Raw genomic sequence first — 25,875 nt, forward strand, 5'->3', positions numbered from 1 at the left:
TCCACACACAGGCTACCATGTATATGTACCTTGTATCTTTGCCAAAATGCTTAGTGGCTATGAACTGGTCTGAGTTAGAAAAGCTAGACTGAAAAAATACCTCTCTTCTGATTCTAATAAACTTCATGAACCTATCCAGTCTCTGTTTCCTCATCTATGTCAATGATTTTTCTTTTCTTTTCTTTTTTCTTTCTTTCTTTTTTTTTTTTTTTTAAGAGAAGGAGTCTCAATGTTGCCCAGGCCAACTCCTGGGTTCAAACAATCCTCCCACCTTATCCTCTTGAGTAGCTACGACTATAGGCGCGCGCCAACACACCGAGCTTGAGTTTTTTAAGTGAAGTTAGGTAATGCACATAATTTTTAAAAATGTTATCATTAGATGCTGAGGGGTACAGATTAAAAAGGAAACAGAAAAAGAGCAGCAACAATTTAAGCCTCTGTTCCATCTGGCTATGGGCTTTACTTTTCCTCAAACTGACAATATCTTGTCCCACCTTCTTTCCCGCCCACAGGCTATTTACACCTGTAATATCTCCTCTTCCTCAGGTTTCTTCAAGGTGTACTTAATATTTCATTTATACTTCTCCTGTCTACTTCAGGCCTCCTTTCAAAGTACTTTCAGGAATGGCATTGAAACTGGGGCCTATTTTATTGCTGAACTCTAGGACAAACTCATGAAATCTTGTAGTAGATTTTCCCCCAAAATCTTTGAACACTGTGCACTTCGTGAATTCTTTATGCCTACCTAAAGGACCTATTGGCATGTTCATTGAACAGTGCTTTCATTACCCATCTTCCTGGGACCCTCGCTTAATGTTTGTTCAAGGAATGCCAATCAAATTAACGAAAATGTCAAAACATATTAACCAAAAATTAATTGCTAAGCAAATAGATTGAAACAACTTCAGAATATCAATTCCAAGGCTTCCCTTCTTTAAAAGGAAATGTGAGTTAAGAACAATCTAATTTAGTTTTTTCTTACATTCATTCTAGTACAGGCATCCAAAAAACAAAACAAAATAGCTTTCCTCAGAAAGGTGCGTTTGACTTTCTCAAAGAGAAGTTACCATATTGATTTCAGTTCATGAGGACAAATAACTTTCTCCATCTTTTTTTCTATTTTTTTTTTTTTTTGAGACAGGATCTCACTCTGCTGTCCAGGCTGCAGTGCAGTGGCCCAAACATGGCTCACTGCAGCCTCAACTACCTGGGGTCAAGAGATCCTCCTGCTTCAACCTCCCAAGTAGCTGGGACCACAGAAGCACACCACCACTTGGGTAATTCTTAAATTTTTGTAGGGACAGGGTCTTGCCACGTTGCCCAGGCTGGTCTAGAACTCCTGGGCCCAAGCGATCCTTCCACCTCAGCCTCCCAAAGTGCTGAGATTACAGGCGTGAGTCACCGCGCCCAGCCCTCCGTTTATTTTGTTGATAACAATCTGGAACCTTGATTCCATGAAACCTCTGATAATCAAAAGAAATGTTATGGTGCCGTTCTCCAGGTAAACGCACAGAACCTTAAATTTTTGTAAGCGATTCTAGGGAATTGCTTACGGAATACTCCAGGATCTTCCGTGGAAAATCTATCCACCCCAAGTTAAGAATTCCACTGCTAAATATGAGGTTTGTTTCTATTATTAAGTGTTACGTATCTTTTTAAAAAGATAGTCTTTCTTAATGAGGCCTTCAGCTTTGAGATTTAACTAGGGAAGCAGCTTCCCTTTGCAACTAAAACTACTACCTCACAGCCATCCTGACAGCTGACAGAAAATTGAGAATTTCTTACCTCTGAGAAATTAACAGCCAAGGGAATGATTCCGGCCACGTAACATCCCACCAACATAGCCAAAGACAGCAGGCTAATGGAGATGAAATCATCCATTCTGCCCTCCTTTATTCACCCACTACCACTAGACAACAAATTTCCAGTGGTTTTAAAAGGTGCTTGGGTTCTTTAAACAGGTGTGGTGGTTCCAAGAGAGTGGGCTTTCCAGTTCTTCAGGCCTCCCCACCAGCAGATGTGTTCACGAGGCACCTTCCTCTTGAACGTACCCGGAAACAGACCCTTGTTGCTGATATTAGCACCAGAGAAAGCTTACAGCAATCTAAGGTCCCAGGCTCTGGGTTCTGAGATGCCAGTCATTAGATTCTCGTGCGTTAACAGAGATGGGAAAAGTCAATGGGGAAAATGTGCGAATGATCGATTTCTTCGATTGTCGGAATGAGGGTGGCACAACGTCTTACGCGGCGGCGGGTGACTCAAGCGAACCTGTTCGTTCCCTAGGCGCCCCTGTCTCCAAGAGGCGGCCCCGAAGGTGATCCGCCCCCCAGGGCAGGAAACCAGCCCACCAGTCCCAACAAACTCTCCTCTGAGCCTGGGATGAGGAAAGGAGTCCTGCAGGTCTCTAACGATGGGTCCTAGGGGTTCAGCAGCAAAGTTGACACAAAGCTGTCTCTGCCCTATACCCGGTGCTGCCCATGGTACTGCACTCGGCCGGGCCTTGACCCGGAGTCGCCGATACTACAGCTGCCATGGCCGCCAAGTGGCACCTCTTCATTCCATCCACTTCCGGATTGTCTAACCGCCTCCTCCTTTACAAGCGCACTTCCGGGTTACAACCGACCTCTGGCCCGCGATACTTACGTTGCCGCCATTTTTGAGTAGGGCTAATTAAAGATGTCAGATGTCACTGTCTACACCGGTGATCACTTGAGCCGTATGTTTAATAACCAAAGTACGGAAGACAGCGTCTTGAAAGAAAAAACTTCTTCCTAAAGCTCGGAAACTTTCCCTTACTTACCTTTTTGCCTTTATCGAAGATGGCCGAAACAGAGTCAGTGTCTGCTCTAGCTGCCGGAAGTGACTGTGCCTCTATGATCCAAAAGGCTCTTTTGCGTTGCACTTTCGGCGACTTCCGGCGGCTCCTCTCGCGGGGATTGGCTGTTAGCGGCGTTGTGGCTAAGCTCGTGTAACGGCGGCGGTGTCGGCAGCTGCTGCAGCGAGGAGAGTTTGGCGCGATGGTGAGAAAGGCCTCCGCGGCTACCCGAGTCCGAGTTCCCGGCCTCCAGAGCGACCCCAGCCCCATACATTTTCCTCTCCCCACGAGCCCCGTACAGCGCGGCGTGATACTCCCCGCCACTCCAGTTGGTGGATGGATCCTTCTTCCCGCCGCAGAGACGCCAGGCCTGACTCTAGGCCCCGAAGCCCCGGTCCGCCCTGCGGTCGCGCGCCTGGCTGCTCGCTCGGGTCAGGCGTGCCTTGGACCTGAGGATGAGCTCTCTCCCGATTGTTACTCGGTAGAGGGAGGCATAGGGATGGTGTTTTTTTTTGTTTGTTTTTTGAGACAGTCTCATTGTATCGCCCAGGCTGGAGTGCAGTGGTTGATGTCGGCTCACTACAACCTCCGCCTCCTGGGTTCAAGCAATTCTCCTGCCTCAGCTTCCCTAGCTGGAATTACAGGCGCCCACCACCTCGCCCGGCTAATTTTTGTATTTTAGTAGAGACAGGATGTCATGTTGGCCAGGCTGGTCTCGAACTCCTGACCTCAAGCAATCTACCCGCCTGGGCCTCCCAAAGTGCTGAGATTACAGGCGTGAGCCACCGGGCCCGGCCGGGGATGGTGCTTTTTCCCTCCAAATGCTCTAGCCGGCTGTAGGAACAATGGGCCAGGGTTGTGTAACCTTTTCTCGAAGCTGACACATCCTGCTTACTATACCCAGCATGTGGGCCAGGAGAGGTCGTATTTACTTTGTAGTGTATTTTCTCAGCTTTCGTTTTCCTGTGCTCTGCATTTTTTTTTTTTTTTTCTATTTCTGAGACCTCTAGGTATGCATGTGGCGCGTCCCTCAGCCCTCGATCCTGTTCTTTACCTGTGTTTATATCCTCTTGGGGCTGGAGGCTGAAAAGTAGGCTCAGCTCAGAGACCAGCTCTATTAGAATCCAACCGGGATGATCAGTAAGCTCCAATTCGAAGAAAGTGACCAAAACTGGCTTGAGAGGTGGTGTAATCTGTAAAGAATTTGAGCAGAAAAGCAATGCCATGTAAAAATGACCACATTTTAAAAAATGTATCATGTTATGTTCTTAGTGGTTTTTAATCCTTGTTTTTGGGCAGTAAGTATTGAAAATAGTAAACTTTGCCCAGTGTTCATTTTAAGACTAGATATAAAAAGCAGCATGCTGTATATAGCTTTTTCCATTGTTAGGCTTTCAAATTAGTCCTTTAATTTGCATTAGAATTGGAATACAATTAACAGTAGCAGTTGAGATAGCTAGTGTATAGGGCAAGCTCTGTTGCAAGAATGTACGTGGTTTCTACAAAATTATTTTTTCTTAACAAACGACTCATTGAAACTTTTTGAGTAGCTAGCTTACAAAGACTTCTGTGTAACAAATAATCTCATGCTTTCTGTGGCTTTTAAATCGATTTAACAAAGGCTTTGACTGTTCAGGTTATTATAGGTGAGAGTTAATCCTTCGTCTCTTGTCACCAAGTTCCGTTTTTATCTCACACCTTCTCAAACTTTTAGTCAAAGTGATTTAATTCTTGATGGGGAGAGAAGAGTATGATAACCCTTTGTTTTGCGTGTCATGTTAAATGTACTGTTTTTCCATTGTTTATTCAGCTATTTCAGTTCCAATATGATGGTTAAAAATTCTGATCATTTTGGCCGGGCGCAGTGGCTCACGCCTGTAATCCCAGCACTTTGGGAGGCCGAGGCGGGCAGATCACCTGAGGTCAGGAGTTCGAGACCAGCTTGACCAACATGGAGAAATCCCGTCTCTACTAAAAAGACAAAATTAGCGAGCGTGGTGGCAAATGCCTGTAATCCCAGCTACTTGGGAGGCTGAAGCTGAAGATTCTCTTGAACCTGGGAAGCGGAGGTTGTGGTGAGCTCAGATCGCGCCATTGCACTCCAACCTGGGCAACAAGAACAAAACTCTGTCTCAAAAAAAGAAAAAAATTAAGTTCATTCCAAAACAGTTTAGGGTTCCTGTTAGGAAATTTTTGTTTGCTGGTTTTTGGCTGAAAAATACTAGTACAGCAGAAGAGAAGGAAAAAAGTGAATAGTTTGATTTGGGTGTGGGTTTACAGTGGAGTTGCATCATACTTGCATTTAATTAATCAACCTTACACGGGTAGCAAAAAATTGGATGGGTTATATTTACAACAGACCAGTGAATTCTCAGCTGGATGAGATTTTTTGCTCCCTAAGGGACATTTGTAACAAAGAATCAGCCAGCTCAAAATGTAATAGAGCCCAGGTTGAGAAACACTGAGATTGACTTGTTAGTGACTGAACGCTAACAAAAACATGTTCCCCAGTGAGCATGAAGTGGAAGACAAGTCTGCTATTTTTCGGGCATATGTCACATTTCTCGTAGTGTGATAACCTAACATTCTGTGTGATTCTAATACGTGGTTTTGGTATGAGAAAGCCCAGTAACGCAAGTCATCTACCAGGTGAATAGTTTAATGGATTTTTAAGGGTAATTCTTACAATGTGTTTATATTGCTAGTTTATCTACTGCTTTAATGTTAAGTCTAACCCCTGGATAAAATATGACTTTGTTCTTATGCTAAGGTTGGAAAAAAAAACTTAAATTGAAACCATGCTTGTAATTATTATACTATTTCCTCTTTTGTTTCCTTTCATCAGCCCATCTGAGTTTTTATTAATGACTTAAGAGCATTAAAGATGGAAAGTGACCACTAGAGACAGAAAACATAAGCAGGTTTATAATTTAGTTGGGAAGAAAAGATACAAAAGAAAGGAAGGCAAGGTAGCTTATACTGATAACTTGTAGGCAGTAAATAAACAGTAGGACTGGGAGACTTAGGGAGACCTTACAGCAGAGTTGTGAATCCAGCTAGATCCTACACTTGGACTAAGACATAAATATTTTTGTGGGAAAAGTATCCTAATTACTTTTTTTTTTAGAGATAGGGTCTCACTCTTTGATGCAATGGTGTGATCATGGTGCATTGTAGTCTCAGCCTCCTGGGCTCAAGTAATCCTCCTGCCTTAGACTTCCAAAGTGCTGGGACTACAGGCGTGCACCCAGGAAATTTTTTTTTTTTTTTTTTTTTTTTTTTTGGAGACAGGGTCTTGCTATGTTGCCCAGACTGGTCTCAGGCTTCTGGCCTCAAGTGATTTTCCCCCCTCAGCCTCCCAGAGGATGAGGATTACAGGCATGGGATGCCATGCCTGGCCTCTCATTACATTTTAATAACTAGCAATCATTATTGCATTACAAATGGGGATTTTTAAAATCATACTATGAATTTCTCAAATAGAAACTCATATTGAAATCATGTTTTCCCCCTGCAGTCTCACACCATTTTGCTGGTACAGCCTACTAAGAGGCCAGAAGGGAGAACTTATGCTGACTACGAATCTGTGAATGAATGCATGGAAGGTGAGTTTAACACTAATCAAGGAGTAGAAAAATGTCTCATTTAGGAACTGGGTTTTCCCCCACCAAATTTCTTTTTTTTTTTTTTAATAATCCATCCACCCCAGGCCCTGCCTTTTAATCAAGGGGTAGAAAAATGTCTCATTTAGGAACTGGGTTTTCCCCCTCCAAATTTCTTTTTTTTTTTTTTTTAATAGTCCATTCACCCCAGGCCCTACCTTTATCACTTCCAACCCTCCAAACTTCTTGAATTGCTAATTTTAGGTGGGAAAGCAGATATTTAGGATGGACCATAATTAGTGAACATCCTATTTATTTGTTTTTTTGTTTATTTATCATTTGAGACAGTCTTGCTCTGTCACCCAGACTGGAGTGCAGTAATGTGATCTCGGCTCATGCAACCTCCGCCCCCCAGGTTCAAGAGATTCTTGTGCCTCAGCCTCCCTAGTTGCTGGGACTACAGGCATGGGCCACCACAGCCAGCTAATTTTTTGTGTATTTAGTAGAGACGGGGTTTCACCATGTTGGCCCGGCTGGTCTCAAACTCCTGACCTCAAGTGATCCACCAGTCTTGGCCTGTTGAACATTTTAAACATTAATTATGTATATACTATCCTCCTTGCTGCAAGTATTAGGTGTTTGTTTTGTTTTTTTAAACTAATGTATATAATGAATGACTTTCCAGAGCCACTTGTTGTTTTATAAATATTCTGTTATTATTTGTCACATGTTATTTTGTTATAGTATGGAAATACTTTACAGGTATCCCTTATATATTCTGGTTAAACTCAAGCACTGTAGACTTGCGTGTCTGTTTTTATTTATTTATTTATTTATTTTGCTGAGGCGGAGTCTCGCTCTGTCACCCAGCCTGGAGTGCAGTGGCCAGATCTCAGCTCACTGCAAGCTCCGCCTCACGGGTTCATGCCATTCTCCCGCCTCAGCCTCCCGAGTAGCTGGGACTACAGGCACCCGCCACCACGCCCGGCTAGTTTTTTGTATTTTTTTAGTAGAGACGGGGTTTCACCGTGTTAGCCAGGATGGTCTCGATCTCCTGACCTTGTGATCCGCCCGTCTCAGCCTCCCAAAGTGCTGGGATTACAGGCTTGAGCCACCACGCCCGGCCACTGCGTGTCTGTTTTTATTTATTTATTTATTTATTTTGCTGAGGCGGAGTCTCGCTCTGTCACCCAGCCTGGAGTGCAGTGGCCAGATCTCAGCTCACTGCAAGCTCCGCCTCACGGGTTCATGCCATTCTCCCGCCTCAGCCTCCCGAGTAGCTGGGACTACAGGCACCCGCCACCACGCCCGGCTAGTTTTTTGTATTTTTTTAGTAGAGACGGGGTTTCACCGTGTTAGCCAGGATGGTCTCGATCTCCTGACCTCGTGATCCGCCCGTCTCAGCCTCCCAAAGTGCTGGGATTACAGGCTTGAGCCACCACGCCCGGCCACTGCGTGTCTGTTTTTAATAGGTTGTTTTAATAGATTTAAGGGATACAAGTGCAGTCTTATATAGATATATTGCGTAGGAGTAAAATCTGGGCCTTTTTTTTTTTTTTTTCCTTAAGAGACAGGGTCTTGCTCTGTCACCCAGGCTGGGGTGCAGTGGTGATCGTGGCTTATTGCAGCCTCAGTTTCTTGGGCTCAAGCAGTCCTCCTGCCTCAGCCTCCCAGATAGCTGGGACTATAGGCACCTGCTGCCACACCTGGCTAATTTTTTGTTTCTTTTTTTTTATGGAGATGGGGTCACTGTGTTGTACATGTTGGTCTCAGACTTCTAGCCTCAAGTAGTTCTCGTTCTGGGATTACAAGTGTGAGCCACCGTGTCCAACCAAGTCTGGGCTTTTAGTGTAACCATCACCTGGTGTACATTGTACGCAGTAGTGATTTTTCATCCCTCACCTTTCTTCCACCTTTTGTAGTCTCCAGTGTCAGTTATTCCACTCTGTCTGTCCATGTGCACACATTATTTAGCCTCCACTAATAAGAGAACATTATATGTTTGACTTTCTGAGTTACTTCACTTGAGATAATGACCTCCAGTTCCATACATGTTGCTACAAAGACATGGTTTTATTTTTTTAATAGCTGAGTAGTAATCCATGGTATGTATATGTATGCATACTCATACACCACGTTTCCTTTATCTAGTCATCCATTGATGGACACTTAGGTGATTCCATGACTTTGCTGTTGTGTATAGTACTGCAGTAAACATATGAGTGAAGGTATCTTTGTTTCTTTTTGTTTTTTGAGACAGAGTCTCATTGTGTCACCCAGGCTGGAGTGCAGTGGTGCAGTCTCAGCTCATTGCAACTTCTGCCTCCTGGGTTCAAATGATTCTCCTTCCTCAGCCTCCTGAGTAGCTGGGACTACAGGTGTGTGCCACCACACCCAGCTAATTTTTGTATTTTTAGTAAAGACAGGGTTTCACCATGTTGACCAGGCTGGTTCCGAACTCCTGACCTCAAGTGATCCACCCACCTCAGCCTCCCAAAGTGTTGGGATTACAGGCGTGAGCCACCACTCCCGGCCGTCTACTCTAATTCTTAAAGAAGAACATGGCATTTTTTCTTCATCTCTTTTCAGATCCATTTCTCTACTGACATTTCTGCCTGCTATTGATGTAGATTTTGTATGCAAACTCTCTTAGCAAATTGTTTCCTAACCTGTATTACCATGTTTGGTCTTTGATTCTGCAATACTCTTTATTAACTTTTGCTGATTTTAGGAAAGTCTAACTTAAAAAAAAATTAATGTACTTTATTTCTCAGGGCAGTTTCAGGGTTGTAGAAAAATTGAACAGAAACTACAGTTTTCCCATATTACTCTCTTTCTTCACCCCTACACGATTTCCCCTATTTTTAATGAATCTCTGTGGTATGGTACATTTGTAACAGTGATGAACCAGTATTCATTACTGATACATTATCATTAAGTAAAGTTCGTAGTTTATACTAGGTTTCATTCTTTATATCCTACATTTCTGTGGATTTTCCCAAATGCGCAATGTCGTTTGTCCGCCATTACAGCATCACTCAGAATAGTTTCACTGCCCTGCCCTAAACATTTCTTGTGCTCTACCTATTCATCCCTTCCTACCCCACCCTCAACCTCTGGGAACCATTGTTCTTCTCATTGTCTCCATAGTTTTGCCTTTTCCAGAATATCGTATAGTTGGAATCATTATCGTGTGTGGCTTTTTCTTACTGGCTTTTTTGACTTAGCAGTGTGCATTTAAGTTTCCTCCATGTCTTTTCATGACTTGGTAGCTCTTTTTCTTTTTCTAAAAATTAAAAATGGTGATTTATTTCCCATTTAAAAAGCTAAAACAAAAAAAAGTTAAAATAATTATTAAATAAGTTCTCACATGGTGTGTTTGCCAAATGGTAATTTTATTATTCTATTTTTTTTTTTTTTTTTTTTTTGGTAGAAAAAAACCTCTGTAGATCGGAGCTTTTTTCTCCTCCCCTCTCACTATTTTTTAAGAGCAGTTAAATACTTTATTTAAGACCATGGTTTTAGAGCAGTTTTAGGTTTATGGGAAAATTGTTTGGAAAGTATAGAGCTCCAGCATACGCCTTCTTTCCTGCCCTTCTTAGTTTCCCCTATTTGTGCATTTTCTATTAGTCTGATTACACTTGTTGCGATTGATGAATTAATATTGATAGATGATTATTAACTAAAGTTCACAGTTTATGTTAGGGTTTACTGTATGTGTTGAACATTCTGTGGGTTTTGACATGTATAATTACGTGTATCTACCTTTACTGTATCATACAGAGTAGTTTCACTCCCAAAAATCCCCATTGCCCTACCTATACCTCCTTCCTTGCCACCACCCCCAAACCCCTGATCTTTTTACCATCTCTGTAGTTTTGCCTTTTCTGGAATGTCATGTTGGAGTTAGTGGAGTATGAAGCCTTTTCAGATTGGCTGCTTTGACCTAGCAATATGCTTTTTTTTTTTTTTTTAAACTCTGTCACCCAGGCTGGGGTGCTGTGACGCAATCTCAGCTCACTGCAACCTCTGCCTCCCAGGTTCAAGCGATTCTCCTGCCTCAGCCACCCAAATAGCTGGGATTACAGGCCTGCACCACCATGCCTGGCTACCTTTTTTTGTTTTTTGTTTTTTGTTTTTTGTTTTTTGTTTTTTTTGAGACGGAGTCTCGCTCTGTCGCCCAGGCTGGAGTGGAGTGCAGTGGCCAGATCTCAGCTCACTGCAAGCTCCGCCTCCCGGGTTTACGCCATTCTCCTGCCTCAGCCTCCGGAGTAGCTGGGACTACAGGCGCCCACCACCTCACCCGGCTAGTTTTTTGTATTTTTTAGTAGAGACGGGGTTTCACCGTGTTAGCCAGGATGGTCTCAATCTCCTGACCTCATGATCCGCCCGTCTTGGCCTCCCAAAGTGCTGGGATTACAGGCTTGAGCCACCACGCCTGGCCTTTTTTTGTATTTTTAGTAGAGACGGGTTTTACTATTTGGCCAGGCTGGTCTCAATCTCCTGACCTCAAGTGATCCGTCCATCTTGGCCTCCCAAAGTCTGGGGATCACAGGCTTGAGCCCCCACGCCTGGCTGACCTAGCAATACGCTTTTGTGGTTCTTACTTTTTGTGTGTGTGGCTGTATAGCTCATTTCTTTTTATTGCTGAATAATATTCCCTTGAATGAATGTACCACAGTTTGGTTATCCATTCACTTATTGAAGAACATCTTGTTTGCTTCTATTTTGGGCAATTATGAATAAAGCTGCTATAAACATTTATGTGTAGGTTTTTGTGTAGACCTAGTTTTCAGCTCATTTGGGTAAATACGTAGGAGAGTGATTGCTAGATTATGTGGTACAAGTATGTTTAGCTTTGTAAGAAACTGCCAAACTGTCTTCAGACATGGCAGTACCCTTTTGCATTCCCACTAGCAGTGAATGAGTTTCTGTTCCACATCCCTACCAGCATTTGGTGTTGTCAGTGTTTTAGATTTTAGCCATTCTAAGGTATCTTATTATTTTAATTTGCAATTCCCTAATGACATATAATGTCATCTTTTCATATACTTATTTGCTGTCTACATCTTTATTGAGGTATCCACATCTTCTGCCCGTTTTTCATTGATTATGGTTGAGTTTTAGGAGTTCTTTGTATATTTTTGGACACTAGTCCTTTATCAGATAGATGTTTTATAAAGGTTTTCTCCCAGTTTGCGGTGTCTTCTCACTTTCCTAATAGTGTCTTTTGGAGCCAAAAGTTCTTTATTTTTATAAACTTTAACTTACATATTTTTCTTTTTGTTGTGCTTTTGGTGTCATATCTAAGAAACCATTGCTTTATCCAAGGTCACAAATATTAATGCCTTTATTTTTTTCTATGGGTCTTATAGTTTGGGCTCCTACTTTTAAGTCTCTGGTCTGTTGTAGGGATGTGTCCAAGTTCATTCTTTCACATGTGACTGTCCACTTGTCTGAGTGTCATTTGTTGAAAAGACTGTTCTGTGTTGAATTGTTTTGGCATGCTAGTCAAAAAGCGGTTGACCATAAATGTGAGGGTTTGTTTCTGGGCTCTCATTTCTGTTCCATTGATCTAGATACCTATCCTCATGCTAATACCATATTGTCTTGATTGCAGTAGTTTCATAGTAAGTTTTGATATCGGGAAGTTTGAATCCTCCATTGTTGTTCTTTTTCAAGATTATTTTGGCTATCTTGGGTCTCCTGCATTTCTGTGTCAAATTTAGGATTAGATTGTTGCCTTCTGCAAAAGCAGCTTGGATTTTTACAGGAATTGTATTGAATCTGTAGATCATTTGGCGGAGTATTGCCATCAGGTCTTCCAACTCATGAACGTGGAATGTCTTTCCGCTTATTAAGCATGGCATGGTGGCTCATACCTGTCATCCCAAGACTTTGGGAGGACAAGGTGAGCGGATTGCTTGAGCCCAGGAGTTTGAGACTAGCCTGGGCAACATGATGAAGCCCCTGCTCTCCGAAAAGTCCAAAAATTAGCTTGGCATGGTGGTGCATACCTGTAGTCCCAGATCCTTGGGAGGATCACGAACTTGAGAGGTTAAGGCTGCAGTGAGCTGTAATTGGGCCACTGCACTCCAGCCTGGGCAACAGAATAAGACATTGTCTCAAGGGGAAAAAAAGTCTTTCCATGACATTTTATAGTGTAGCGTGTACACGTTTTGTACTTCTTTTGTTAGGCTTATTTCTAAGAGTTTTATTCTTTTTTATGCTGTTATAAATGGAGTTTTCTTAATGTTATTTTCAGATTTGTTGTTAAGCCATAGAAATAGAATTTATTTTCATATACTCATCGTATATCCTGCAACTTTGCTGTACTCATTTATTAGTTCTAATAGATTTTTATTGTTTCCTTAGGATTTTCTATCTACAAGATAATGTCATCTGCAAATAATGATAGCTGTATTTCTTTCTTTCCAATCTGAAGGCCTGTAATCTCTTTTTCTTGCCTAATTGCCCTGGCTAGAACTTCTAGTACAATGTTGAATATAAGTAGCAACAGTAAATATTCTGGTATTCTTCCTAATCTTAGCAGAAAAGCATCCCGTCTTTTACCATGAAGTATAATGGAGGCTGGGCATGGTGGCTCATGCCTGTAATCCCAGCACTTTGGGAGGCCAACCCGGGTGGATCACCTGAGCTCAGGAGTTTGAGACCAGCCTGGCCAACATGGTGAAACCCCATCTCTACTAAAAATACAAAAATTAGCTGGGCTTGGTGGTGTGTATCTGTAATCCCAACTACTCTGGAGGTTGAGGCTGAGGCAAGAGAATCGCTTGAACCTGGGAGGCGGAGGTTGCAGTGAGCCAAGATTGCTTCATTGCACTCTGGCCTGGGTAACAAGAGCGAAAACTCCATCTCAAAAAAAAAAGTATGGTAACTGTGGGTCAGTGCCTTTTTAAGATATATGAATTTATTTTCCTAGTTTTTGTTTTCTTTCCGTTCAGTAACTCGGGTGATATTCTGTGCCATCACAATGTAGTATGCCAGTAGCAATCAAAAACCCTAAGATAGTGGTTTGGTAGTTCTGTGGTTGAATATTATTTTTACTAGGAAATTTATAAAGTTAATTTGGAGCTAATAAAAGACTTATGTATACAGTATAGGACATATTTTTTCTTTTTTTTTTTTTTTGAGACGGAGTCTCGCTCTGTCGCTCAGGCTGGAGTGCAGTGGCCGGATCTCAGCTCACTGCAAGCTCCGCCTCCCGAGTTTACGCCATTCTCTCGCCTCAGCCTCCCGAGTAGCTGGGACTACAGGCGCCCGCCATCTCGCCCGGCTAATTTTTTGTATATTTTAGTAGAGACGGGGTTTCACCGTGTTAGCCAGGATGGTCTCGATCTCCTGACCTCGTGATCCGCCCGTCTCGGCCTCCCAAAGTGCTGGGATTACAGGCTTGAGCCACCGCGCCCGGCCAGGACATATTTTTTCTAGATAACTAGCATTTATGTCACTTATCCATTCATCATAATAGTCTTAAAATAGTTGACAGTGGGAGTAGACTGAAAAGGTATATTCTCCTTTTGTGGGAATAAGAAAGGAGAGTATCAGGCCAGGCGCGATGGCTCACGCCTGTAATCCCAGCTCCTTGGGAGGCTGAGGTGGGCTGATCACCTGAGGTCAGGAGTTCAAGACTAGCCTGGCCAACATGGTGAAACCGCATCTCTACTAAAAATACAAAAAATTAGCTGGGTGTGGTGGCAGGTGCCTGTAATCCCAGCTACTTGAGGGACTGAGGCAGGAGAATCACTTGATCCCAGGAGGCAGAGGTTGCAGTGAGCCAAGATCGCATCATTGCACTCCAGCCTGGGCAACAAGAGCAAAACTCTAAAAAAGAAAAGAAAGGAGAGTATCATTGATTAAAAACTAAATAGATAATGTACTCTGTAGCTAATTATAATTAGTGATGTGGGCTTGCTATTAATGATTTTGCTTATTATCTTTTTTATTATATTTCAGTACTTACATCCTTGTTCATGTGCTAATGCTTTATATGTATTATTTCAAATAAACTCACAATTCTATGAAGAGGCACTCTTAACTCTGACAGGTGTGGTTCAGGGAATGGAGTTGTTTGTCCTCAGTTTGACAAGGGCAGAGCTGGAACTCAAGTCTGTGTGAATCCGTAGTCCAGGATCTTAAATACACGTTAGGATAATCTCTTTCCTTGTTGCCAATTTTTAAGTTTTAATTTTTTTTTTATTTCTTTTTTATTTTTGATCTTTTTGCTCTGTGGCTTTAGGAAGAATTACTGGAAAACCTGTTAAGACCCACAGTGATACTTGTTTGAGCCATCAGATGGCAAGTCTTGAAAGTCCCTTAGCTCCAATGGTTTGAAGTAATCATTTATAATGAAGACACAAAATAGTTACACCAACATTGTGGTGAATTTCTCGGGTGCACAGACTGGAGTGCAGTGATGCAATCATGGCTCGCTGCAGCCAAGTGATTCTCCCACCTCAGCTTCCCAAGTAGCTGGGACCACAGGCACATGCCATCACGCCTGGCTAATTTTTTAATTGTTGTAGAGATGAGGTCTCCCTATGTTGCCCAGGCAGGCTGGTCTTAAACTGTGAGGCCGCTGCACCTGACCTGGTGAATTTATAAAATAAAAAAGTATTTGCTAGTGGCAGTAATCAAAAGCCATCAGTCGATCGTCTTTTCCCCAGCCCAACTTTATTAAAGTAAATATGATGTCAACATATAGCACTGCTCATATCTAGAAGTGTATACGATTTTAAGATTTTGCTTTTTTTCCTATCCTTTCTTAGGTGTTTGTAAAATGTATGAAGAACATCTGAAAAGAATGAATCCCAACAGTCCCTCTATCACATATGACATCAGTCAGTTGTTTGATTTCATCGATGATCTGGCAGACCTCAGCTGCCTGGTGTAAGTATTAGCCAACATGTCTGTTATCTTGTATTTTCTATTGTTTTTCTGTCTCTTTGAGGTGATTTATGGTATTGGGAGATAACTATGTGCCTGACACTGATCTTTGCATTTGCATAGTGTATAGTAATTAATATTTCTCTTACAGAAATAAGAGATTGGCAACATAAAGCCAAAGGCACAGAAAAAAAGAATTTTGCTAATTGATGTAGTTAGTATCCAGTAAGGATCCTAATTAAGAAGTTCCATGTCCCTGTTCTTTGTTCCTTATACCTAATTTTTTTTTCCTTTACAGTCTTTGTCCTAAAGCCATTGGTTTTGGATTAAAACTAAGATTATCTTTTTTTCTTTTTTTTTTCTTTTTTTTTTTTTTTTTTTTTTTTTTGAGGCGGAGTCTCGCTCTGTCGCCCAGGCTGGAGTGCAGTGGCCGGATCTCAGCTCACTGCAAGCTCCGCCTCCCGGGTTTACGCCATTCTCCTGCCTCAGCCTCCCGAGTAGCTGGGACTACAGCGCCCGCCACGTCGCCCGGCTAGTTTTTGTATTTTTAGTAGAGACGGGGTTTCACCGTTAGCCAGGATGGTCTCGATCTCCTGACCTCGTGATCCGCCCGTCTCGGCCTCCCAAAGTGCTGGGATTACAGGCTTGAGCCACCGCGCCCGGCCAAGATTATCTTTTTTCATGACATTTCAAAAACTTAAATATGTGTAGGGCTGAAATTGAATTTAATTTCAATCCTACCCTGTGTAAATATATATTTTTTGGTATGTAATAATGAGATTTTTTAGCATATTTGTTATAGTTGGTATTGATAATCTGCTTCTGACAACGGCTAACAAGTAGCGTAAAGTATTACTATAGACTTACCTAATCTTTTTTACATTAGTGAACAGAAATTGAGTGTAAATACAGCTCATTTAACTAGCACCTTATGGTACAATACTCAATCATCAGATATTTGAATACTTATTACATGCCAGGTGCTGTGCTAGAAGTTGAAAGAGCAGTGATGAGAAATATACAAGTCTTACTCATAGGCACTTCCTGGATCACCACTGGAGCCAGTCCTGGAATGTGGCTACACCATGCTGTCTCCCCAAAAGTTCCAAAACATGCATTTCCTTGGAATGTTTGAGTTTTGTTTTCTGTACTTCTTCATTGTGTTCCAGTTGTAGCCATTTCGCTTTGGTCACTCAGAACATTCAAATGAATGTTGCATGGTGCTTTAAGCCATGCAGACATCTATAAGAAAAACATACCAGACAGAGGGGATGGTGGACAGCTTGTGTAGAAGTCCTGAAGTACAGGTGCCTGGCATGTTTGAAGTCATTAAGGAAGCCTTTGAGGCTGCAGAGGAATGAGTGAGAGAGAGAGTCTTAGGAGATTGGAGGGGTAGGGAGCAATGATATCCTGGAAGCCAATGCAGAAGCGTATCATGTCATCGATAGGTCAGATAAGTAAGGACTGAGAATTTAATTGACCTCTGGATTTCACACTGTGGAAGTCTTTGATGACTTCCAAAACAGTTGTGGTAAAGTGCCAGGAGTAAAAATGCTTACAGATTTCAGTGTATGGAAGGGAATGAAAAGAGAGGATTTATAGGTGGCTATTACAGGCTTGCTTTTTTTTTTTTTTTTTAAGAATTTTGCTTGAAAGAACAGAAAAATGGGGTTGTAGCTGGAGAAGGAAATTGGTTTTTTTAAGGTGGGAAAAGTAATGGTAAGTTTGCAGGCTGATGGGATGATCTACTAGAGAAGGAAAAACTGATAGCTCAGATTGGCTCTTGGACAGTTGATTCATGAAAAAGGGAGGACAGGCAAATTTGGGAGCTGGGGGGAATTATCTTCTGTATGCTTCAGTTATCTCAGAAAGGTAGGGAGTAAGGACACCATTTGAAACAGTTGTTACAGGTTTGTGGAAAAGTAAGAAATAAGCTAGGAAGGTGAAAGAAGTAGCAAACTGCAGTTAATTCAGGGATGTATTAAGTGTCCTCCAACGTACCTATCTGATAATGATTTAAAGTGAAATCAGTCATTGTGATCATGGGATTTTATCCTAGTCTCTTTCACCTGGATGGTTACAGGTGAGGAGTAGGTAGAGAGTAAAGATGTTGCTAAAGGTTGAGGGCATATATGAGGATAACAGCAAGGACTGATTGACCATGAGCTTTAATTGGGTGTGTAGGAGCAGGTGCTGGAAACAGAGGTAGATAAGTTAATTGTAGGTCCCACTGGATCAAGGATTGCTCACATTAGAGTGTTAGGAAGTGGTGGTCAGAGAATGACATGCTTGAAATTAGGAAATTGAAGTTGTTAGTAATGACAAGGTCTAGGTATCTGGCCAAGAGAGGGTAGGAGATGAGATCATTAGAGGAAAAGAGTTCATGGAATTGGGAGGCCTAGGTGTTGACAGAATCATCCACTGGATATGAAATTACCAATAATGTGTATATTAATTGATAGAATTTAAGAACAAGTTGCTTTGTTTTTGTTCACTGCTGCATCTCTGGTACATAATTAGGGCTGAGTAAATATTGATTATATAAATGCATGTCATTCATGATGTTTGAGGCATAGCTTTCTAAAATTATTGATAATTTTCTATTTCCCTTATTTATATTACAGAGCTATATTCTGCATTGATTAAAAATTAATGGTTGTCTTTATGGTTTTATAAAAGAACCTTACTGAAACATTCACGATCTAATCCTGATGCTTTTGGGATGTCGTACTTACTCCCAGTAAGTGGGAAGTAAACTTGAAACGAAGGATCATGTTTTACTCGTCTTGGGAGGCTGTGGTTAAGAGCTAGCTGGAATGGAGAATTAGACATAGCTGGGTTTGAATCCTGTCTCCACCGTTTGCTAGCTCCCTTTGACAAGGCCGCTTGGTATTGCTAAACTTCAGTTTGCTCATTTGTGAAATTGAGACAAATCTAGTTCACAAGACTCCTTGTGAGGATCAAGTGCTTGCTGAGTACAGCATTATTAGACATGCCGCAACTCCCTTTTCAACTAGATCGAAGAAGTCAGGATAGAGTTTTATTTTTAATTACAAGCATGTTTTTTAAATTTGCCAGGAGTAGAATGATATGAATTTTAATTTCTACAAGTGAGATAAATTATAAATTTCAAGTGAGATTTAAAAGGTGTTCAGGTTTTTTCAACAGTATGAAAATTGAACAGAGTAAAACAGTTATAAGTAACATGTTAATAACATAAAAGTATGTCATTAATGACAGAATATAAGTTTTCTAACTTTGTACTAGACTTTATAAAAAGAAAAATTTAGAGACAAGGTCTTGCTATGTTACCCAGGCTGGTCTCAAACTCCTGGGCTCAAGTGATCCTGCTCCCTCAGCCTCCCCAAGGGGTGAGATTACAGGCATGAACAACTGTGCCTGGCTGCATTAGACTTTCAAATGTAAACTAGAAACCATATCTAGCACACTGAACTGATTTTTAATACAGTATTTGCTATATTAAAGCAAAATGGGGGGAAGCTTTATTACCTAGATAATTCTTCCCACCTACAGTCATTCCAGAAATAATAGAAGAGAGGTTAATGATAATTTATGACTTTTAGTAGTTTCAGAGAGACTGTTAAAAACCATAAATTATCATAGCTTGAAAACCTGTAACTATTTATGTTTGTTTCTAATGTTGAAAACTTTTGCGGCGCTTGGTGAGAGCGTGCGGCCAGATTCGCCACAACATGGCAAATCTTTTTATAAGGAAGATGGTGAACCCTCTGCTGTATCTCAGTCGCCACACAGTGAAGCCTCGAGCCCTCTCCACGTTTCTGATGGAATCCCTTCGAGGTGCAGCCCCCGCGGCTGTGAAATCCGGGGCAGAAGTGCGCTCCCTTCTCTCAGCCGGCCTCCTGCCCCGCCTGCTGCCCGCACTGGGTTTCAAAACCAAGGCTGTTCTTAAGAAACGCTGCCAGGACTGTTACCTGGTGAAGAGGCGGGGCCGGTGGTACATCTATTGTAAAAGCAACCCGAGGCACAAGCAGAGACAGATGTAGACCCTTTCCCTCCAGAGTCACGCACATACTCATCATTGCGTCACTTGGGAGAACGGTTGTATGTCATGGAAGGAATTATCACATCAAGGAGTCAGGGGAGAGTGACTGGAAGCAAACGTCCTAAAAGTTACCCATCACTTTTCAGTGTAAATGAATAACTATAGAAGACATAGCATCATCTTATTTCTAAAACGTTCCAATTAAAAACATTTTCCTGTTAAAAAAAAAAAAAAAAAAAAAAAAAAAAAAAAAAAGAAAACTTTTTGGCCTCTGAAAAACTTTCAGAATCAATTTAGGACTTAAAACTATTTTTCCCAGGTGACTTTGGTTATGTCCTTTTGTTATTTGAATGTTCAGGAGAAATCAGGTATTGTTTCCAAAGAGGTCACCCACTGCCACAGCACATCCTGTAACAGCACGTCCTCTCCTCTGTTTCATCAAGGACTGAGATTTGGGCTGTTACTCCTCAGACCAGAGACTGGGTCCATTTTTGGTTTGTAGATGGTTGTGTGCTCATTGCTTCTATTAAATTTACATGGCAGTGACATAGAACTTTTTTTAAGTAATTTTTTTTAAACAGTTTGTGTGGAAATGGAATAAATAAGAATCTACTTTGTAACATGACTAAACCCAGAGCAAGCTGACCATGTATTAATAATAAAATGTAGGCATGGAAAATTTGTATTTCGTATACTTAAAGTCAGAGTCAAAATTTTTCAGTTTTCTGATCTGTACGTTTCTTTTTTTGTTTGTTTTTTTATTTTTATTTTTATTTTTATTATACTTTAAGTTCTAGGGTACATGTGCATAACGTGCAGGTTTGTTACATATGTATATTTATGCCATGTTGGTGTGCTGCACCCATCAACTCGTCAGCACCCATCAATTCATCATTTATATCATGTATAACTCCCCAATGCAATCCCTCCCTCCTCCCCCCTCTGTACGTTTCTTAAAAGAGCTTTTTGTAAGATGAAAATAATATCCTTTTGATGATGCAGTATTTTCTTGTTTGCTTAGAGACAAAGAACATTTTCACCATCAGTTATTATAATGACGAGAGGTATTCCTGATCAGTAAGAGAAGCTGGTATCACTGAAGACGCTGCTGATTTCACTGCCCAGACCCACAGCCTCTGTTCCTATATAAACTTACATTCATTGACCATAACAATAGGTTAAAAGATTCATCTGTACCAATGACTACGCATTTTATTAAAGTATTTAACATTTAATTGTCTCATTTTCCAGTACCGGTTCACAGCCATCAACCACACAGCTTTCCATAAAGAAGGCATTATTACTTTTTTTTTTTGGAGATAAGAGTCTCGCTGGAGTGCAGTGGTACCATGTCGGCTCACTGCAACCTCCGCCTCCCGGGTTCAAGCGATTGTCCTGCCTCAGCCTCCCGAATAGCTGGGACTACAGGTGCATGCCACCATGCCCAGCTAATTTTTGTATTTTTGTTTAATAGAGACGGGGTTTCACAATGTTGGCCAGGATGGTCTTGACCTCTTGACATTGTGACCCGCCAGCTTTGGCCTCCCAACGTGCTGGGATTACAGGCATGAGTCGCTGGCATCCAGCCTACTATTTGATGAGTTGGAAAATTGCATGCAAGTTGATGGATTCCTAAATGTTCACAAACCAGAGTGATTTTTGTTGGGGGGGAATGGTATAAACAAAGCCTGTCCCACCCAGATACGATAATTGTGAGAAATTTTATTCCTTTTTAAGTTCTTTTCCAGTGTTAATATAAACATTATAGTCTCTTCTGCCACATTTTGCAATAGACTAGCTTAGAGCTTATTAGGAAGCATGGACAGAGTTTTCAGAAAAAATTACATTTTATAATTTTTTAATTTGGTTAAGCATTTTTAAAAATGAGAATCTTATACATTTTTAGTAAACCAGATTGTGACCATACTGTTCAGAGGAAGAATATGATGTTAATTGTATAAAGCATTCCTACTTTGGAATTTATTTCATTTGTCAAAAATTGTAGTTTAGGTTTCTAACTTAGTGATTAACAGTGAGGACTCTGGAGTCAGGAGTATTTAAAATCTACCTCCAGTCCAGCATTACCTAGCAAATAAGTTGCTTCACTTTTGAAGCCTTGGTTTCTCATTTATGAAAAAGGGGGCCAGGTGCAGTGGCTCACGTCTGTAATCCTAGCACTTTGGGAGGCCGAGGCGGCTGGATCACTTGAGGTCAGGAGTTCAAGACCAGCCTGGCCAACATAGTGAAACCTCGTCTACCAAAAATACAAAAAATTAGCCAGACGTGGTGGCACACGCCTATAGTCTTACCTACTCAGGAGGCTGAGGCAGGAGAATCATGAAAACCCAGGTGGCAGAGGTTGCAGTGAGCCAAGATGGCACCACTGCACTCCAGACTGAGTGACATGACAGAGTGAGACTCTGTCTCAAAAAAAAGGAGGTGGGCGGGGAGCAGGGATAATTGTACCTACTTACAGGGTTGTAAAAAATGAGTTAATTCAGGTAAGAATTTAAAGCAACACCCAGTACTCTGTGACATCTTACTAGATACTACTCACAGTCCCATTGGAGTTTTACTGCTAATGCCAGTCTGTGTACTCCTTACCCTTCTGATTAGAGATATTTTGGAGCTTACTATGTCTTCTGATAATTCTTCTCCATAGGCCTCTAGCATTATTTATTTTAAAAAGCAAATCCTAAAATACAGGTTTAAGATTTCCTTAATGCTTTACAGGGGGAGGGAAATCAGCAAGAAATTTTTGTTGCCAGTACATGTTTTTTAAAGGTTTTTTTAGTTAACTCAGAATAAACTTTGTGAATCTAAAGTTCTAGTGTTTTTTGTTTTTTTGTTTGTTTTTGTTTTTGTTTTTTTGAGATGGAGTCTCACTCGTGGGAGTGCAATGGCATGATCTCGGCTCACTGTAACCTCCACCAGTTGAAGCAATTCTCTTGCCTCAGCCTCCCGTGTAGCCAGGACTACAGACGCGTGCCACCATGCCCAGCTAATTTTTGTACTTTAGTAGAGACAAGGTTTTACTGTGTTGGCCAGGCTGATCTTGAACTTCTGACCTCAAGTGATCCAGCCGTCTCAGCCTCCCAAAGTGCTGGGATTACAGGCATGAGCCACTGTGCCTGGCCAATTTTTTTGTTGTTGTTTTTTAATCACTAAAGGAACTGTAAAAATAGAAACTATGTAGGAGACAGAACACATGGTTTCTGGTCATACTCTGTGAAGAAGTAGATATGTAACATATTGGGCGTTTAGCTTAAAAGTTCTAAGTCATATTTTCTTTTTCCACTATAAGATTGTACTAGGTGATACAAAGTTCATGTCACTTAAAATTCAACAGCTGTGGAAGTAGCTCCTTCAACTTTTCATTAAGTTCATTTTTGGAAATGTGCACATCTGTGCCATCATTGGGCCGTTATAATTTGGGGATTTAAACACCTGACAGTGATTGACCACTGTGACTTTGCTTATTCTTTTTCTCTCCTCAGTTACCGAGCTGATACCCAGACATACCAGCCTTATAACAAAGACTGGATTAAAGAGAAGATCTACGTGCTCCTTCGTCGGCAGGCCCAACAGGCTGGGAAATAATTGTGTTGGAAGCATTGGGGGGGTTGGGGTGGGCTTGGAACACAGGTGTGTACAGCGTGCTGTAGTGGAAGTTTTGTATCATAGTAATCCTGTTTCCACTTTGTTATACTCTAGCCAAGATTGACTGTATTGGATGAAATGTGAGGATCTTGTTCAATCGGAAACCCCCGTTACCCCCTCTTTTTTTCTTTTCTTTTCTTTTTTTTTTTTTTTACTTAAACATTTTTATGATGATTTAGATGAAAGTTGTTCTTTGTCAGTTAATGTTGGTTCCAGTCCTTCAACTGTTCATATCTACTTTATAACATTCATGTACTAACCCTTCTTCAAGATGGAGTGGGGGTGGAAATGCAGTTTAGCCATGTCCTCAAGATAAAGTCTTGGTAAAAATAAATAAATGTCCTTTAGTTATATTTTCTCCCTGAGTGCTTTTTTTTTTTTTTTTGTCTTTGAACATTGAATTTTCTTGCAAAGCATTTTTTCATTGTAAGTTTAAAAACCAATAGCTGCTACACAAAGAATTTGAGGAAAGTTTAAGTAGTGTGCAACACATTTTGCTGTGATTTATGTGAAGCTAATACACTTTTACCTCACTTTTCCAGCATAATTAAATGAATCTTAATTATAGCTCCAAGGTTTGTACCTACTATTGACGCAAACATTATAAATGACTTTCTGGTGATATAGCTTGTCTGCAGCAACAGCAGACATATGAACTTCTTAGTGTTAATCAAATCAAGTACTCTTTCTAGGAGGTCTTTGTGCCCTTTTCAGAGCCTTTAGTTGGATACTAGTTACCCACTACTGTAGGGAAGCTGTAAGGGCAAGGGAAAAACCACAAAAAAGTATAAGATAGTCTTGTATCTTTTTTTGTTGTTGTTTTTTTGAGACAGTCTCACTCCGTACCCAGGCTGGAGTGTACTTCAATCATGTCAATCCTGTACTTTCAATCAGCAAATATATGAGCACTCTCTGATTCTGCCATTATCACTTTACCAACAGCCAGTGATATCTTGACACAGCATAAGACTGAAAGTTTTTTGGAAGGCTCATGCTTGGTCTAATATCCCCGTGTTCCCACCTCTACTTGCACATTAGGGCCTTAACTATTTTGTTGTTGTTTTATGCAAGACAAAATTTTACCTAGAACATACTCATATGTGCTCAGTTTTTCTATAGAATAACCTGGTTAATGAAATGTTACCACTGTACCAAGAGGTTATTACAATTTTAGGGTACCTGACAAAATTAAGTATAGTTGTAGTTAATGTTTCACTGTGAAACCAACCAAATTTTAAAGCTAAAATAGGCTGGGCGTAGTGGCTCATACCTATAATCCCAGCACTTTGGGAGGTTGAGGTGGGCAGATCACTTGAGGTCAGGAGTTTGAGACAAGCCGGACCAGCATGGTGAAACCCTGTCTCCACTAAAAATACGAAAATTAGCTGGGCATGATGGTACACGCTTCTACTGTCCCAGCTACTTAGGAGGCTGAGCAGGAGAATCCCTTGAACCAGGGAGGCAGAGGTTGCAGTGAGTGAGCCGAGATCATACCACTGCACTCCAGCCTGGGTGACAGAGACTCTGTCTCAAAACAAATAATCTCACAGAAAAAGAAATAGCTCCAAAAGTAATCTGATTGTCCTGTTTTTCATTTGGCCTGTTGTGCTAAAATAGTTTGATTTCTTTAACAATAGAGGATCTTTGGCTTCATTTATTTTTATTTTTATTTTTTAAATTCTCTAGAGCAGATCTGAAGGGAATGAGATCCCTTGATTCTCAGATGTAGTACCATTTCTGGTGTTGGGAGGGCTTAGAGGAAAATGAGAAAGGAATGTGAGAAAGTATCTGGGTCCTAGAGGTTGGGTGATGAGAACTAAAAGAAGGGGAGCAGTGTTTGGAATCATTAAAAGCTTAAGGAAGAATAGAACTGAAATAAATACAGAGAAATATACATTTTGTCTATGTCCCATAATATAGAGAAAGAGCCTAAAGTAACCTTTTTGTGAAGGTGAAATGTGCAATGAAAGTTTCTGTGGTTTGGCCTAGGTACAACCACTACCCTTGTGTTAGATTTAGAGTGTTAATTGGCCTTCCCCAACCACAAGTAAAACAGGTTTGATTTCTGCTTATTAAGTGATATTGTATACTGCTACATAAAGGTGAAACCTACCAGACAGATTATATAATTTCTGATTCTCTAATCCAAATTTATAATTATATACCTGAGAATTTCTAAAATATTTCTTGATAATGGCCATTTCTGTCCTTTAGTGCTTTATTTAAGAGGTCCCAGGAGTATAAAAAGGAGAGTTCAATGATCTCATTTCCCTTCCAGTTCTCTGGCTTAAAATATTTCCAGCAACTCACTAAATGCTCAAACAGGTTATGTGTCTTACCTCCCATTGTTGGGATAGAAGTAGTAGTAAACTGTTTTACTTTCAGCAAGAGAATGACTTAAGGGATGAGCAAATAATTTTGTACTGTCCTAAAAGCAGACCAGGCTCGGTTGGGGGAGAGAGGACAGGGTAGTTTTCTTAGTATGATGTCAACTTTACATCAGGATGGTCTTCCTTTATCAAATTGTTTTAAATAATCATTTGAAGGTTGGAATGAAAATCAAGATTAATACATAAATTGATTAATGTTACTATATTTGTAGGGATACCTTTATGTTCATGTTCATTTTATTATTATTTATTTTTTATTTTTTGAGACAGTCTCACTCTGTCACCCAGGCTGTAGTGCAGTGGTGCAATCACGCCTCACTGCAGCCTCAATCTCCCAGGCTCAGGTGATCCACCTTAGCCTCCCTTAACCTCCTGTGTAGCTGGGATTACAGGTGCACACCACCATGGCCAGCTAATTCTTTAAATTATTTTTTGTAGAGATGGGGTCTCCTTATGTTGTCCAGGCTGGTCTTGAGA

At 41.0% G+C, this 25,875-nt stretch overlaps 3 protein-coding genes across 6 annotated transcripts in view; 2 read left to right on the forward strand and 1 right to left on the reverse strand.

Moving 5' to 3' along the window:
• The window catches only part of SLC39A9 (solute carrier family 39 member 9), a 66,975-nt gene extending 64,050 nt beyond the window's left edge, over positions 1-2,925 (reverse strand). For 2 of the 4 annotated variants that reach the window (XR_004431535.1, XM_033187607.1), the window contains exon 1: positions 1,786-2,673. Coding sequence is in view for 1 of the 4 variants with exons in the window: in XM_033187607.1 (XP_033043498.1) it covers positions 1,786-1,881 (96 nt within the window). In the remaining 3 variants the exon portion in view is untranslated. Of the gene's footprint in view, positions 1-1,785; positions 2,674-2,800 lie in introns of those variants that run through there. The other 2 variants (XM_033187609.1, XM_033187608.1) reach the window with 2 other exon arrangements.
• Positions 2,620-23,366, forward strand: ERH (ERH mRNA splicing and mitosis factor). Its single transcript, XM_033187610.1, has 4 exons — positions 2,620-3,020; positions 6,333-6,420; positions 15,207-15,327; positions 22,846-23,366. Exons 1-4 carry the CDS (start codon positions 3,018-3,020, stop codon positions 22,946-22,948), a joined length of 315 nt encoding a protein of 104 aa, XP_033043501.1. The 5' UTR covers positions 2,620-3,017; the 3' UTR covers positions 22,949-23,366.
• Positions 19,004-19,572, forward strand: LOC117069409 (39S ribosomal protein L36, mitochondrial). The gene has a single exon (XM_033187613.1). It carries the CDS (start codon positions 19,038-19,040, stop codon positions 19,347-19,349), a length of 312 nt encoding a protein of 103 aa, XP_033043504.1. The 5' UTR covers positions 19,004-19,037; the 3' UTR covers positions 19,350-19,572.
• Positions 23,367-25,875: the final 2,509 nt, after the last annotated feature.

The sequence above is a fragment of the Trachypithecus francoisi genome, unplaced genomic scaffold (genome assembly GCF_009764315.1).
Source record: "Trachypithecus francoisi isolate TF-2019V2 unplaced genomic scaffold, Tfra_2.0 Lachesis_group3, whole genome shotgun sequence".
Lineage (NCBI taxonomy): Eukaryota > Metazoa > Chordata > Mammalia > Primates > Cercopithecidae > Trachypithecus > Trachypithecus francoisi.

Coding starts and splice junctions, on each gene's coding strand:
- ERH (XM_033187610.1), top strand. Junction 6,421..15,206: donor TGTGAATGAATGCATGGAAG/GTGAGTTTAACA, acceptor ATCCTTTCTTAG/GTGTTTGTAAAATGTATGAA. Junction 15,328..22,845: donor GCAGACCTCAGCTGCCTGGT/GTAAGTATTAGC, acceptor TTCTCTCCTCAG/TTACCGAGCTGATACCCAGA.
- LOC117069409 (XM_033187613.1), top strand. CDS start 19,038: ATGGCAAATCTTTTTATAAGGAAGATGGTGAACCCTCTGCTGTATCTC.